Source organism: Ctenocephalides felis, unplaced genomic scaffold, assembly GCF_003426905.1.
Source record: "Ctenocephalides felis isolate EL2017-DRISC unplaced genomic scaffold, ASM342690v1 CF-g0.4_SCAFFOLD_03571, whole genome shotgun sequence".
NCBI lineage: Eukaryota > Metazoa > Arthropoda > Insecta > Siphonaptera > Pulicidae > Ctenocephalides > Ctenocephalides felis.
The window spans coordinates 2,380,911-2,397,385 of record NW_020539725.1 but is presented as its reverse complement, the minus strand read 5'-3'; the positions used below and the strand labels follow the sequence as shown (position 1 = coordinate 2,397,385).

General features: G+C 31.5%; 1 protein-coding gene across 1 annotated transcript in view; it reads right to left on the bottom strand.

The window, feature by feature from the left end:
• The window catches only part of LOC113384900 (protein unzipped), a 258,922-nt gene that overhangs the window by 15,953 nt on the left and 226,494 nt on the right, over positions 1-16,475 (bottom strand). The window contains exon 4 of the mRNA XM_026622672.1: positions 4,153-4,404. Coding sequence (XP_026478457.1) covers positions 4,153-4,404 — 252 coding nt within the window. The remainder of the gene's footprint in view (positions 1-4,152; positions 4,405-16,475) is intronic.

Here is a 16,475-nt window from a genome sequence, read left to right as displayed (position 1 = left end):
GCTTGGTTGGTGTGTTTGGGTTCAGAGTTTTAATGTAGTTATCCCAGCTTTCTTTTTTCTTTTGCTTTAACTTTGCTCTTACCTCATTTTTAACAAGATTACATTGTAAATAGTTTTCTAAGTTCATATTTTTCCTATATTTTTTTTCTGCTTCTCTCCTTTTTTTAATTAAGGTGTTACATTCTTCATCCCACCAAATTTGTTTTATTATCCTTTTTTTTACTATTCCTTCAGTTTTTGGGATACTCTTCATTGCTGCTTCATTAACTATATCCACAAAAGTGTCATAATTTATTTCTTTTTTTGAAATCTTAATTGTTTCAATTTTCTCTTCAATTTCTTTTCTATATTGCTCCCAATTAGCCTTACTACACCTCCATTTTCTATTAGATGTAGTTTCATCAAAGATCTTTTTTTCATTTAATTCCATTATTATTGGATAATGATCTGATCCTAGATCATCATTATACATATCCCATACTATTTTATGTGCTATGTCTGAAGAGCAGATAGTAATATCAACTATTGATTTACATATTCTATTACTAATTACTTTATTATTATCGTTTAATATAAAAAGTTGGTTCTCCTCTATCGCTTCCAGTAGTCTACGTCCTTTTGTATCTTTATAGTCACAACCCCAAGCTTGACTATGGAAAATTAAAATCTCCTCCAATTATACAGGGTTTTTTAATTCCATTCAGTAAACTATTCCATTGCCCTTCTGAAATATTAGCCTTTGGTGAAACATATAATGATACACATACTATTTTCTTACTTCCTAATAATATTTCTGCAGCACACATTTGACACAAATCCATATTAATGTATTCCCTATTAATTTTATATTCTTTAAACTTCATATTTTTATTAATCAATATAGCAGTTCCTCCTTTTCCATCTAATCTGTCTTCTCTAATTATAATAAAATTTTTAAACTTGTATTCCTGAGTTATTTTAAACCAAGTCTCAGATATCAAAATAACATCAATGTTTTCTTCATAAATAAAATTCTCTAAACTTTCTCTATTTGACGGTAAAGATCTTGCATTCCATTGCATAATTTTAATATTTTTATTTTTAAATTTTTTCATATTTAAAATATTAGTTTTATTTTTTTCCATAATAACTCTACTTGCCATAATTGTTTTGTTGTTGAATTTATTATATTTTAAACTATTATTCCGTACCTGTATCTTCAATAACATTGCCTATTTTATTAGTTTCCATCACTGCTTTTTCAGTACACAATGATTCTATTTCTTCTTCCAGGGCTGTCCATATATTCTCTGTGTTTATCTCTGTTTTAAAACTTAATCTGTGCCTTATTTTGTTAAAAATTTCTTTGAATTGTTGCTTCATCTTCTTTTTTTTTCTTTTTCATCTTCATTTTTATTTGGGTTATTTTCTTCACTATTGTATTTCGTTACTTCCTTTCTCCTTTCCTTGTATTCTTCTGCATTTATTCTTTTTTGTCTTCCTTCAATTCTTAATGTCGTGTGCTTAGGTTTTCTAATTTTCAATATATTTTCTTCATTAATTTCTACTTCTTTTTCTTTAATATGATTTAACATTTCAAACTTGTTATTATTAAATCTGTTTAATTGATTATCTGATTGTTTAATTAATGAAGGAAATACATTTTGATAATCTCTGTTATAAAATTTGGTCTGTACTATATCTGCATATGTTCTCTTACGCAATATTTGCTTAGCTTCACTTATAGAAATATTCTGATATGCTTTCAACTCCTTTAATTTTTTATTATATAAATACGTTTGACAATTTCTATCATTCGCTTGATGATTATTTCGGCATAAAGCACATATTTCTATTTGGCTCACACATTCTTTTACATCATGTTCATCCGAACATTTTCTACATCTTTGCCTGCCCTGGCACTGAAGACGAATATGGCCGAACCTCCAGCATTTGTGGCACTGTATAACATTTTCAATAAAAGGTTGAACCTCGCAAGCTACTGAATGAATAAATACATTTTCTGGAAGATAACTGCCCCTGAACCAAATCTTCACTCTTTGTGTTTTATAGCTGCTATTATATGTCTTTTTATTTTTAATACACTTCACTTTAATAATTTCAACATCCGTTTTAATGCAACTCATGATTTCATCTTCTTCAATCTCTGGATCTACATTAAATATAATACCTATTCTCGTAGTTTTATGCTTCGGAATATAAGTTTTAATATTATACTCGTCCAGTAATTTCTGTTTTACCACTGTATTAGCACTCTTCCAATCATTAAAACATATTTTTATTTTATTTATACCTATAGCTGCAACATTACTTATCTTATTACTAACACTTGACACTTTTGTATGTAAAATTCTTCCTAACGCCATTGGATGTAGTCTACCCAAATTTTTATCTTTTGATTCTGCATATATAACAAATGGACCTTCGTTCCTTTCATCATAATATAAAAACTCCTCTTCATAGGTTTTTTTATTTAAGTTACTATCCATTTCTTCATTTACTTCACTTGCCCAATCGATATTTACATCGTTTTCATTAATTCCATCATTATTAGTTTTCTCTAAACGTGTTTTGTTAACTTGTACTTCAATTTCACCTTTTTTCCTTATCACACTTAACTTTTCGCGATTCTTATCAAATATTTTATTACTTAACAATCTTCTTTTCTTTCTAAAATCTATTACTCCCTTTTTAATACTTTTCTTATTACTTTTTTTATATTCACAATTTTTCACTAAATTAATTTCACTAACTTTTGTTTCATTAATATTATTATCCAAATCATTTATTTCATAATCACTAATGTCATCCATTTCGTATTCAAACTCTTCTATTGACGTAATTCTGTTATCAACTGGATTCAATTCACAATCCTCAAAATCATGATGACCACTGTCATCGTCGTCACTTTCCTGGCCGTACTGGCCGGACTCCATTGTTCACTTACTGACTCACTCGCTCTTATCAGATTATGTAAATTTATTTACCGATGTGTATCGCACGAATGCTCGATGCAGACTGTAAGTATTATATTATTACTTTTACACAATTATATAATTGTGTAAAAGTAATAATATGCTAATCGAACTACGCGATATAATATTAATTCTCGACTGAAAATAGCGGATAAAAATTTTTGAAAGCAAAAGTATGTTTACTACAAAGCTTTTATTACAAATTTTACTACATAATTTTTATATAAAATTAATCCAAAAATCAATTATTTTCTCATCAGATGGAAATAATTAAATTGAATTTGATTCTCAAGTTTTGCGTTTTTACTTTGGTCAACACTGTTAAAATTACGAGTAACTGTGTCGATCATCTGAATAAAACTCATTCATTTGTCGCTAAGTTATACCTAAAACATTTTTTTTAAATTTTCAAAAATTTTTCCATGCTCTTCCCATACAAACTTTGATTGAATTGCGCTCTATCTAAACGTTAATATTAAGAGCTAAAACTTTCAGAGAATTGTTTTTTATCTATTTGAAACCATTTGAGCCCCTGGGAGCAAGGAAATTCGAAAATGACCATTTTAAGGACCACCCTAATATATATATATATATATATATATATATATATATCTTGAATAATGATTTTCAGCCAGTCGTCGAAATAAAAGAAACAAATAGATTTGGAAAATTATTTATTTTTTGGAAAAATGCTGTGTTTTTTTCAAAAAATAAATAATTTTCCAAAATTTGACTATTGTGTTTCATGTTCTACTTGATATGTTTTATTTTCCAAATTTGTGTCCTCGCTGTTTAACTATCCCTGAAAATCCCTCTCCAATCACTCCTTGTGTGTCACGTGACTTTCGTTTGCGTTCCATTCGCTCATAACTACATTACACAAATTTTCAGTTTTAAAATTAAAAGCAAAACATGTTGAGTTAATATTGTTTATTTTCTATATTTATTTTATATGTAATGTATGATTGGTTTTTCTATATGTATTTGTTCATAAAATGGTTTTTCCTGGTGTGGTATGTATATCTTTTAATTATTTTAAATATAAAATTAAATTTATTTTTTAAAACTTTATAAATATTTTTTAGATATTTTAAATTATATTATATATATATATATATATATATATATATATCTATATATATAATATAATTTACAAATTTTCATCATTTCCATTTACCCATGGGAATTCCAGTAAATCTATTCCAAGTGCTCCAAGTAAGGCGTCCACCACCTTCAGTATTCAGAAGCACATCGTAATGAGAAACCGCCATAACTTGACCATGTAGTCCTATTGCACAACTAGCTGATTCATTCCTGGTTCCGCCAGCCACCCAGACGCCATTCAAGCGAGCCCTACAAACGTACAGTTGTGCACCTCTGGACTCTTCATGATGTTCGTTTCCGGAAAATGTCAATTCATTTTCGGGAGCTTTAAGTTCAAGAACAAAATTAATTAAAATTGTGTAAAAAATCACTTTTAATAAATATAAATCAATGTTATCAAAAAATGAAAAAGTAATAATATGGATAAAATAAAAATAAAACGAATTACAATATGGATAAACATCTTTCATGAGGAAAGTCAATGTGTGCAAATACTTGTTAATCACATTAAATGCTGATACCATTTCTATGGCCACAATAAATTCGTATTCTGTATATTGTAGATATTTTCTCTTTAAATATTAAATATTGTCAAAAATCTTATTCTTATACTAATAGCTCGAAAATTTGAAAAAGTCATTTTTGATTTTTGAGAATACATATTTTTGTTGAAAATTTTGAGTCCACTAGATTCTAGCTTTTCCAAAAACAAATCATTTCTTCATACACTAGCAAAATGTTTTTTGAATCATTCTAATCGAATGATGGATCTTCGTCTTCCTATAAATTTAATCAACTCTTCAGTCCGTTAATATAGGTAAAATGTTTTTTAAACAATTCGTTTACTATTCGCGTATCTTCGAAACAGCTGGACCTGCCTTTGCCAAAACATAATCAGCACATCTTCCTATCAGTTAATTTAAATGTCTTTTGAATCATTCAATCGGTTGATCCCTTGTTCTATTCCTGAAAACGTTGACAAAAATTGTATGCGCACAAACATGCATACTATACACATAAATGTATGTACATTATTAACGATGATTATAGTTCTTGGCAAAGGCAGCTCTGGCCGTTCCGAAGATACGGGGCAAAAAGTGCCAAAAATGGTAGGGGGAAGTCCCGTAACGCCGGACGGCCCAAACACCGGACACTCTGTTTAATACGTATTATTTAAGCGAGTATAAATCTTTTCATTTCAAAATACAAGTGAAAGGGGCATGGGGGGCACCCAGGTACAGGATCACGTGCCAAGCCTCGCCTGTGATGCACACGGCCACGGCGAGAGCAACCCTTTCCTGTTTTAGGCGCAAAATCACGGCGTCACCTATATATCAATGGAAGTAATTCTAGCACATTTATGCATTTACATTTGAGTGGTATGGAAAGATAAAAGTTGTACTTGATTGTTATCCGTAAAATGGTAGAATATAATTACATAGTTTAAACAATTTTAGTAGGTACCACCAAATGAACGAACATGGCATCAGACACTAAGTCGTCCCTTAGCGCCGGACAGTAAACATATTGATATTTTTTGTGAGAATTTACATAATTTATTCCAATTATTAAATTTTGTTCTGCCTGAGTGCTAACGGTCACAACATACCCCCATTCTTCGTATTTCCTAGTCAAAGAATGAAAATCTTATGATGAATGCTCTAGCTGAGAGCATCGGTAAATAGTGATTTTTTTGCAATATCTAAGAATATTGGTCAAAAACACATGTGAAAACATTCCAAAGTGCGGAGATGGCTACATATGTGATCAATGCAGGTTATTTTGAAATGTCCGGTACTATTTGCCACTGTTTAAAATCATATTTTTTGTTACCAAAGTTTGATTGATAGTATTAATTATTTTTTAGCAAAGATTGCGGTTTTGTTAATTTAGTTTGGCTTCTAACTTTGTTATCTAACATAAATCATAATTTAATAAACATTTCGTAAAATATTTTTGATTTATTTATAAATAACCTTAGGTGTCCGGCACTCGGGGACTTCCCCCTAATTCAATTTTTGAGAGAACGAAGCGCCCGATTTGAATGATTCAAAAAACATTTTATTTGTATTGACAAAATTGAAAAACTGATATTTTTGGGAAAGTAGGTCTATCGGTTTCGAAGACTCAATAAAAAAAGTAAAATAAAACAAAATTTGACGGACAAAAATGATCATTAGATTATATGCACATTATCAGATATTTTATAAGTAGTTTAATAATCAGAACATTTTTTTTTATATTTCTATGGTTTCCTCACGCGCTTTTATATTTCATTTCTACGCAGCTAACGTATCGCGATTGATTCGAAAAAAATTTCAAAATTTCCAACATATTTAAAAGTATAAAAAAAATCAAATTTTTCAAAAAGATTTTTTTTCAGAAAAAAATTAAAATTTTCAAAAAAAATTTTTTCAAGCTTTCAAATGAATTTGGATTTTTTTTAAACATTTTATTTTTCGGTTCATTCACTAGTATATAAAAATATTTTATCGAAATTCATATATATTGCGTCATAAAAGTTAAAACGTTTTCTTTTTATAATTGTCTGCTCGTGTTATTAATATGTAATGTAGTAATGTAGTAATATGATTTTGCCGCAGCATTTAAGCTCAATATTTGTGATATAAATATCATGCATTAGGTTTGGGTCAGTGACTTTCATATTGAAGTAAAATGCATTATTTATTTTTATTTTTGTATTTATTATTCAATAGACAATCAGAATACATTTCTATAAGCCTATGTGATGATGTTATATACGGCGTTTAGAGGTCTCCTCTAATATTGCAGGCCCTTTGGCCATTTCTTTTTCAGTCTGCTTGTTTGAACCATTTCGATGATGATTTGTATTTCAGCGTTCGAATGATCATCAATTTTGTTGTGGTAAGAACAGATCCGGGTCTTTATAATTTCATTTACAGTTTTAATTTCCAGATCCCTGTGGATGATCTCATTAGTTACATACCAAGGCGCATCTACCATTGCCCTTAATATTTTGTTCTGGGTACGCTGTATAATTTTTATGTTTGATGAACTTGCACATCCCCAAAATTCTATTCCGTAGCTCCATATTGGTACTAGTACGGTTTTGTATATTAATGTCTTGTTTGCGTATGACCTTTTCGATTTTCTACCAATAAGCCAGTACAATTGTTTAAATTTTCTCATCGTGCGTTTGCTCTTTTGTTTGATATGGAGACCTACGGTCTAGATATAGTCCTAAATAATTAATGCTGGTACTAGGAGAAATTCCGATGTTATTTATAAATACCGCCTCACAATTTTGTGTTTTGTCTTCATTTATATTTATTTTCCATTCTTTGAGCCATTCTTCAAGTGCGAATAAATGTTCTTGTGAGTTTAGAGATGCGATTACTGGATCTTGATGTGTTGTAAACGTGATATATTTTGTCTTCATTTATATTTATTTTCCATTCTTTGAGCCATTCTTCAAGTGCGAATAAATGTTCTTGTAAGATTAGAGATGCGATTACTGGATCTTGATGTGTTGCCATGATCATTGTATCATCCGCGAATGTACCCGTGATTGTGGTGTTATGTTGTTATGTGTTGGTAAGTCGTGCGTATATATTGTGTATAAAACTGCTGGTCCTAGTACACTGCCCTGAGGTACCCCCGATTTTATTGGGTAAAAATCAGATACAGCATCTCTTATTCCAGTCCTGAAGTCCTGAAGTATAATTATGTATATACATAATTGATCTGGTAAGCATTTTTCAATTTTGGCTATCAACCCATCATGCCACACTCTGCCGAATGCTTGTTTTACGTCGATGAATACCGCAAAGCAATACTCACTCTCTTCAAAAGCTTTGTGAATGATTGAAGTTATCCTATGAGCCTGTTGTATAGTGGAGTGAGATTATCTAAAACCAAATTGATGATCTGGTATCGCGGCAAGATTTTCTTGGATTCTTACTAGTAAAATTTTTTCCAATAGTTTAGATATAACCGGTTGAAGACTAATTGGTCTGTATAAATTAGCCATATGACTAGGTTTACCTTGTTTTTATAACATTATTACTTCAAAGGTTTTTAGGTCCTTTGGCCAATATCCTAAACGTCGCACTCTATTAAATATTTAAGTCAGCATTATTAGACCTTTTCTTGGCATTTCTTTCAAAATGTTAGCATCCAGTTGATCAATTCCTGGGAATTTCTTGATATTCAAAAGTGAAATTTGTCTCTTAATTTCTTTTGGTGTAACCTGTTTAATGTTTTCAGTAGTGCCTTTTATCTCATTAATTTCATCAGATACTCGCAGTTGTTGACTATTTTCATTTGTAGTAAATGCGTTTCTTAGATAGTCCGCAAACATATTCGCCTTTTTTTGATCTCTCCTCGCCCATGGTCGTTCTGAATCTAAATTTATTGCCGAGTTATTTGTTATAGGTCTTCTAGTTTTTTAATTGGTGTCCAAACCGTGTTATCATGCTTGTTAAGATTAGTAATATAGTTCATTATACCATTTTCTCTCAACTGTTTTAATTCATGTTTAAGTTTTCTTGCCAAATTATTGTATATTGTTTTGTCGTGCTGGTTATGACTTATTTGCCAAACATTTCATGTCTTTTGTTTTACCTTTATAAGCTGCCTAATTTCCATTGGTACGTTGATTTCCAGTTTCTGTTGCGCTAGTTCTGGTGCGGCAATCCTAGCAGCTTGTTGAAGAGCACCTATAAATTGTTTCGTCATTTCGTTTTCATTTTTAATTCTCAGTTTAAGGTTGATTTTTAAATCAATTACATTTCTGAAACACTAGCAATTCGTTTTGTGGTTGTATAGTTTGCGTTGTACCTTCGGTTTTATTACATTAGGTCAGGATTATGGGCGTATGATCCGAAGATAAGTCTTCATTACTTTCTATATCAATATAATTGCTTGAAATATTTTTTGTTATAAAAGAATCTAGCAGATCCGGTATCTTCTTTATGTCTATTGGCCAGTAAGTGGGACTCCCAGTTGATATTATGGTATAGTTTTTCTCATATGTTAACTCTGCTAGTTGTTTACCTTTTGGAGTCGTGAGTCTTGAGCCCTAGATTGTATTTTTAGAGTTGAAGTCCCCACCAACTATTACTTATTACCTAATGTTTCAAAATATTATATCTATATATTTATTATATCATAAATAAATGGAGGTGCAGGACAGTAGATGGCTGATATTGTGTTCGCAACTTTTTATTTTAACCTGATGTTGTCTGTATATGGTTTTGTTGATATTTGGCTAACTAGTGTTCTATTGATGATTTTATTAGAATACCAGCGCTAGCATGTGCTGTGTTGTCGGGATGATTAGTATCATAAAAGTTGTAGAATGGAATTTTTATGTATGATGACCCTGTGAGAAGAGTTTCACTTATAAATAAGATGTCAATCATTTGTATTTGAAGGAACATAATTAATTTATTTAGATGATTTAGAATGCCATTTGCATTTCATTAAGCAAGCCGCAGTGAGTTAGCCATTATTTTTTTTACCAAAATAGTGAGCATCTGCTTGATCATATTATTTTGCTCCATCTCTAAAACTGTTTAAGAAGTCCTGGAGTGCCGCACTTGTTTCAGGTCCGCTAGTTTCATTTCTTTGTTGTTTCCAGATGACTTCCGAGAGCTCATGTGATGATGTTCGTAATTTGACGACTTGTGTTTGGATCGTGAATATCTCTCGTATCATATGATTTTTTTATTGTATATATTTTCTTGTATGCAGTGGAGTACGCGGCCTTGAATTCTTCGGATCCTCTGTAAATTGAGGGGTGATCTTTACCACAAAGTGCCCACGTAGCAGGCGTACTTTTTGTTTTTTTGCAAATTTTTGAGTTGTGATTTTCTCCACATTTGACACAAGCAAATGGTCGACTGCAATATGTTTTGGAATGTCCATAATTTTGGCATCTTGTGCATTGTATTAATCCTCTTCTCCTTTTGGGAGCTTCTATGACTACAATATGATTCAATAATTTCGTGATATTGTAAATTTCAATATTATTATCAGAGGGTTCCAAAACAACAAAAAACATGTTGAGTGGCTTTTTGGATATATACGATCTCATATTTATTATATTTCTCACCTTGAGATTTTTCTTCTGTAGTTCCGTTTTTATTTCGTCGGTATCGTATGTATGGTGGATATTTTTGAGAACCACAGAATTTGATAAGTATGATAAACAGTACCTATTGATTTTAAAAAGTTTATGAGCAGCTTATATCAGGCTTTTAAACATTTATTTTCACTGCATCGTCCGACATTGATTTTGTATAATATTATTCACTGTTTATTACAGTATTAAAATCAGAAAAGTTATTCACATTATAATCAAATATTAGAGGTGGCCTTGTAGTTTTCTCGGTGTTATCAGTTTGCGTTTTTGTTGTTTGGGACAGACGACCTTTAGTTGTTTTTAATGCATCAAACCTGTTTCGACTCGGCGTTATGTTTACATTTTCGACATGATTATTAGCCGATGTACGTCTGCGTTTCCTGTCTGGTTCTACTGTTTGCTAAAAAGTTGACGGAATTGGTTCTTCCATGATCGTATCGTCTGATTGATTTTTTCATTATTTGAACTATTAAATTTTTGACTGATTACTTGTTTAATATAATCATTGTCCATCGTCGACGTATCATTAAGAATGCTGATGGTTTCAACTAACGGAGGGATAGAATAAGTTATATTTTCTTGATTTTGCATATTTGTAATAAAATTGTTCACTTATTTACATAGTATGAAACAATGAAGCACTACACAGAATATTTGCTGATTAATATTCACAACACTTTTTGTTTACATAACACTATTGTGCACTATTAAATTTCAGCTTCGATCCGTACAGGTCGGCTGCTCGAGCTCAACTATGCGCTCAAATTAATAAATATTTTTTTACAATGTTTATATGTGTAAATAAATTTATTTATATATTGTGTATATATGATAGAATAATTATTAACTTTACGTCTAACAATAAGAAAATTTGTAAATCTTCAATTTTAAGAGTTCCAAGTTTATTTGAAATGTATCAGTAAGGAATTAAGTTGGGTAGTTTTCCGTGAAGGTTGGTCAAGCCATTTCTTAGTCAACAATTAAAAACAAATGTCACAAAAATTGCAATGCATTCCACTTCTTGTTGATTAACTTAATAATTTACACATATCGGAATGTTCATGTAAGTCAAATTTTAAAATAATATCGTATGGCCTTCATAACTTATGATTTTTACATGATGGTCTTCACTTATGGTCATAACTTATGGTTCTGATTTATTACTCTAATGTCTTTTACTGTCTTTTATCACGCACTCAAAGCTCTGCTATTTTTATGATTCTTTTTTAATTTTTTTATAAAAATATCTTCGTTTAAACTATTTGCATCCTGTATGTATTCATAAAATTATTTCCTTCATTTTAGCTTTTGAATTTGTAAGCACAATAATTTGTTGACACACCGTGAAAATTTGTCTCAAAAATAATGATCTCTATACCAAATACTGTGTAAATAACAAATATTACTCGAGTGTTAAAATTTGAGAACAACCTCGATTATTCATACAAATCGCATTCCTACAATAAAGCTAAACAAACACACAAACGACAGCGTTCTGTTTACTTTTTCATATTTAAATTTGATTTTGAGCGAATTATCAGGAAAAGTTTTTTTTTTGTTTTTATTTATTAACAACAATAAAAAATTACAAATTTAAGCTATTGAGCGAAATTATACAAATAAACATACATTACATGAAATTACATACACATATACATCTATACGAACACAAACAAATATTTAACATAAAAAATTATGTGAAATAGTTTTATAGTATTCGAATCTCTCCAGCGAGAGATTTACAAATAAGTCCTAAGTTGTATCAGTGGGCCATTTTCGTTTGAGTCTTCTGAGAGCAAAGATGTAATTAAATCGTTCGAGTGAAACACTAATTTTAACACGTGAGAGTTTTTTCTTTTATTAATAACATTATAAAATTTGAGTTATTGTCCTAAGTGTTTTTGACTGGATTCTTTGAATCATTGCAATGTTAGATTTCGAAGCGCTGCCCCATATTTCGGCTCTTGGGATTTCAATCAAATTTGTTGAATTTTATATTTTATATGTGTTCTCCAAGTCAATCGCCTATCTAGATGAATTCCAAGATACTTCATGGTATCAGACTGAGGTAGCTGTTCATTGTTGAAATATAATGATGGGCATGTATCTTTTCTCAGAGTGAAGCGTATGTGCTGGATTTAGATTCGTTTATTTTAATTTTCTATTTCCCAAATTGATGTCCAGGAATAATATTATTAATTGCAAGAATGTCTTTCAATATCAATCTGTAAAGTACTTTAGATAAATTTGGTAAAAGACTAATAGGTCTGTAAGAACTTACTAATTTTAAATCCTTACCTATTTTTTGAACCATATTAATAACAGCAGTTTTGAAAGCTGATGCCCAATAACTGAGTCTAAATAGAATTAAAAATATATGTTATAAGAATATATCCCTTTTGGTAAGTTTTTTTAAATTTTTTTAAGAAATTTGATCAATTTCAGGTGACTTTTTGTTTTTTAAGGCCTGAATAGATCTATAGACTTTGATTTGATTTGATCTATTGATTTTGTTTACTAATACAGAAAGCATATTTATTATCATGCCATTCTGTTGCATAACTTGCTGAAACATAGTTTTAAATTTTAGTAGAACTTTTTTTTTTTTTTTTTTTAATTTAATTTATTCTGCAATCTGTTACATATTCATTAACATTAAGCAGAGATTGCTAACAATAATTATCATATAATATAAACAAGAAGATAGTAGCAGCACCCAGCGGCGTGTCTACTAGGTATATATAACACATGTTAATAATAATAAGAAATAATAATAATAATAAAATAAAAAGAAAAGAAAAAATAAAACGATAAGAAAAATCAAACATTCAAATAAAACATTAAAAGATAAAAAGGAATAGTAATTAGGTTTAACTGGACTAGATAAGGTCCTGTGGCAACTTTCTTTTCAATCTGGTGGGCTGACTGTCCAGGTAAACTCTGCTGGCCAATTCGTTGAGATGTACGTCAATCCTATTTTTATATTTAGAAGCAACCACTAAAATTTGTTCCTCTATTGTGAGCAAGCCTGTGTCTTGATGGATAATCCACGAAGGGGTGTAGCGAGGAGCGTTCAATATTTGCCTCAGGATTTTGTTTTGAGCACGTTGGATGATGTTCAGATTGCTTTTTTTTGCTGTACCCCAAAGTTGGAGACCGTAGGTCCATATGGGCTTGAGTACCACCTTGTATATTAACAGTTTATTGTAAACTGAGAGTTCAGAATTTTTGTTTAGTAGCCAGTAGAATTTTTTAAAGGTTTGATCTAATTGCTGTTTTTTATTAATTATATGTTGTTTCCAATTTAATTTCCTATCCAGGTGGATGCCAAGGTATTTCACCGACTCTTTGGGAGGAATCATTGTATTGTTAAGTTTAACTGTAGGACATGTTTGATTGCATAGTGTGAATGTTACATGGACCGATTTTGAGCTGTTGACCTCTATTCGCCACAGTGAAAACCATTTTTCGGCTTTGATGAGATGTTGCTGAAGACTGCACGATGCTGCCAATGGATCTTTGTTTACGGCGATAATACACGTATCATCAGCAAATGTGGCTACACTTGTATCCGTAGAGATTGGAAAATCTGCAGTATAAATTAAAAATAATGTAGGGGCAAGGACGCTCCCTTGAGGCACCCCGGAATTTATATTAGTGATATTTGAGTTTGTATTAGCTATACTGACGAAAAATTTTCTATTTTGTAGATAGGATTTTATCAGTTGAAATAAAGTATCTGGAAGACATCTTTTTACTTTGTACATTAGGCCTGTGTGCCATACTTTGTCAAATGCCTTCGTGAGATCTAAGAAGGCTGCAGAACAATACTCTTTTCTATGGAATGCGTTGTTGATTATGTTTACAATCCTATGAACTTGCTCTATAGTAGAGTGTTGGTCGCGGAACCCGAATTGGTGGTTTGGAATTAGATCCTGATCCTGCAGGAAATCTTTGATTCGCCAAAAGTTTTGAAATGCAAGGCAGCAAACTGATCGGCCTGTAAGATGAAACGAGATGAGGGTCCTTTCCTGGTTTAGTAATCAAGATGATTTTTGCTATTTTCCATGCCTGGGGAAAAGTTTTAAGCCTCAGTATTGAGTTGAAAATTATTATAATCATTCTGATAGCTTTATCGGGTAATTTTTTCAACATTGTGATAGAAATTTCATCTATCCCTGGAGATTTTTTTGCATTTGCTTTCAGGATTTGTTGCTTTACTTCATTCACTGTGAAACGTTTAACAGGCTGTGTTACAGTCGACGGCGAGTTCTGTAGAAACTCGTAGATGAACGTAGTATCATTTGGATCGCATGTACTCGGGTAGGGCTGAAAAGTGAGGCGTAAATGTTCGGCAAATTCATCAGTTTTTTCTTTAGGACTTCTTGCCCAAGAACCATCTGATTTTCTTAATGGTGGAATAGGTATAGTGGGTCGTTTTAGTTTTTTGGTCGCTCTCCAGAGAGAATAATTTGTATCACTGCTTCCTGAAAGGTTATGCAGATAATTTTTAAAAGAATCGTTTTTATAATTTATTATTAATGTTTTGAGATCCCTGCACGCTCTGTTAAATTTTTGTTTGTCTTCGGGTGATCTGGTAATTTGCCAAATTTTTCGTAGTTTTCTTTTATATGCTATAGTTTTTTTAATGTCAATTGGCAGGGAGTGGTCGTTTGAATGATCCATTTGAGGAGTTGATGTCTTGGCTGCTTCAATAATTGTATTTGTAAAGTTTTTTAATTCATTATTCAAATCAGTTTCGCTTTTCAGACGAATATTACAAGATATATTGTCTTCTACCTCTTTTTGGAAAAGATTCCAATCTGTGAATTTATTTGTGATTGAACTTGAAATTTTGGCCGGTGTTTGAGTCGAGTATTGAAGAATTATAGGCGAGTGGTCAGAGTTTAGGTCCAAGCTTGATTTTAATTCCGTACAGTTTTTTTTAATGTTTCTAGTGATAAAAAAATCAATAAGATCTGGAATTTTGTTTGAATCACTTGGCCAGTAAGTGGGCTCACCCGTTGAAAATGCTCTGAGGTCATTATTATTAATCGCATTATATAATTATCGGCCTCTCGGGGTGATCAATCTCGACCCCCAGAATGTGTGTTTCGCATTAAAATCTCCGCCAGCAATGAACATATTTCCAAGGCTGTCGAAAAATTTTGAAAACTGATTTTCTGTAATTTTATGTTTCGGCGGACAGTAGATTGCCGACACAATGAGTTGGTGAGTCATAAGGTCTACTGAGACGTTCGTCGCTTGTAGGAAGTCGGTGTTAAATGATTCCATCTCGTGATGTTTGATGTTAGCCCTGATGATAACTGCCGTACCGCCATGTGGTCTGCCATCCGGATGGTTAGTGTAGTATAGTCGGTAGTTTTGAAAACGTATGCTATGGTGTAAATCAATGAAATGAGTTTCGGAAATTAACATAATGTCTATGTTATTGTTGGATAGAAAATATTTAAGTTCTTGGACATGATTGCTCAAGCCGTTCGAATTCCATAAGCAAAATTTTAGTTGTATAGACATTATAATTTTTTATTTTTTAACATGGTCGTAAGTAAATTGAGCATTGTGCTCATTTATTCTGTCAATGTTTTTATCATATTTTTTAGATCGGTAAAGTCGTTTGTTATATTATTTGTATTGTTATCAGTGTTATTACTGTGGCCAATGTTGTTGTTGTTTGTGTTCGTTGCGTCTTCGGGCTGTGTTGCGCTGTTTCTGGTAATGTTTGCGAAAGTTAGTCCTGGTCTTAGGATAGGATTTGAAGTTGAGTTGGGAGTCGTTGCGGTTCTTTGTCGTAAAGGAGGATATTTTCTTTGGAAATGTTCTCTATAGATGCTACAGCCTTTGTAGTTGGCGGGGTGATCCTCTCCACAAAGGGCACATTTGACTTGATCGACCTTTTTTTCCCATTTACACGATTTTGTAAGATGATCTTGAGCACATTTCACGCATTGGGGTGCGGTGGCAGTAATTACGTGCATGGCCGTACCTTTGGCAACGTGTACATTGGACGATTTCCCTTGAAAACCTCTTAGATTCGATTTGCACTTTAGTTTTGTATAAGTAGTCGATTTTGTAAAAGTCTTTATTATTCGGATTTTGTTCTAATTCAACAGTAAACATATTCAAAGGATATTTTGAAATTCTACTTTTCATGTTTTCGATACGAACTACTTTGTGACCTAACTCTTCGATTTCGTCTTTAAGCAGCTTGGTGTCCGTGCTGAAATGTAGATTTTTCACCACAATTT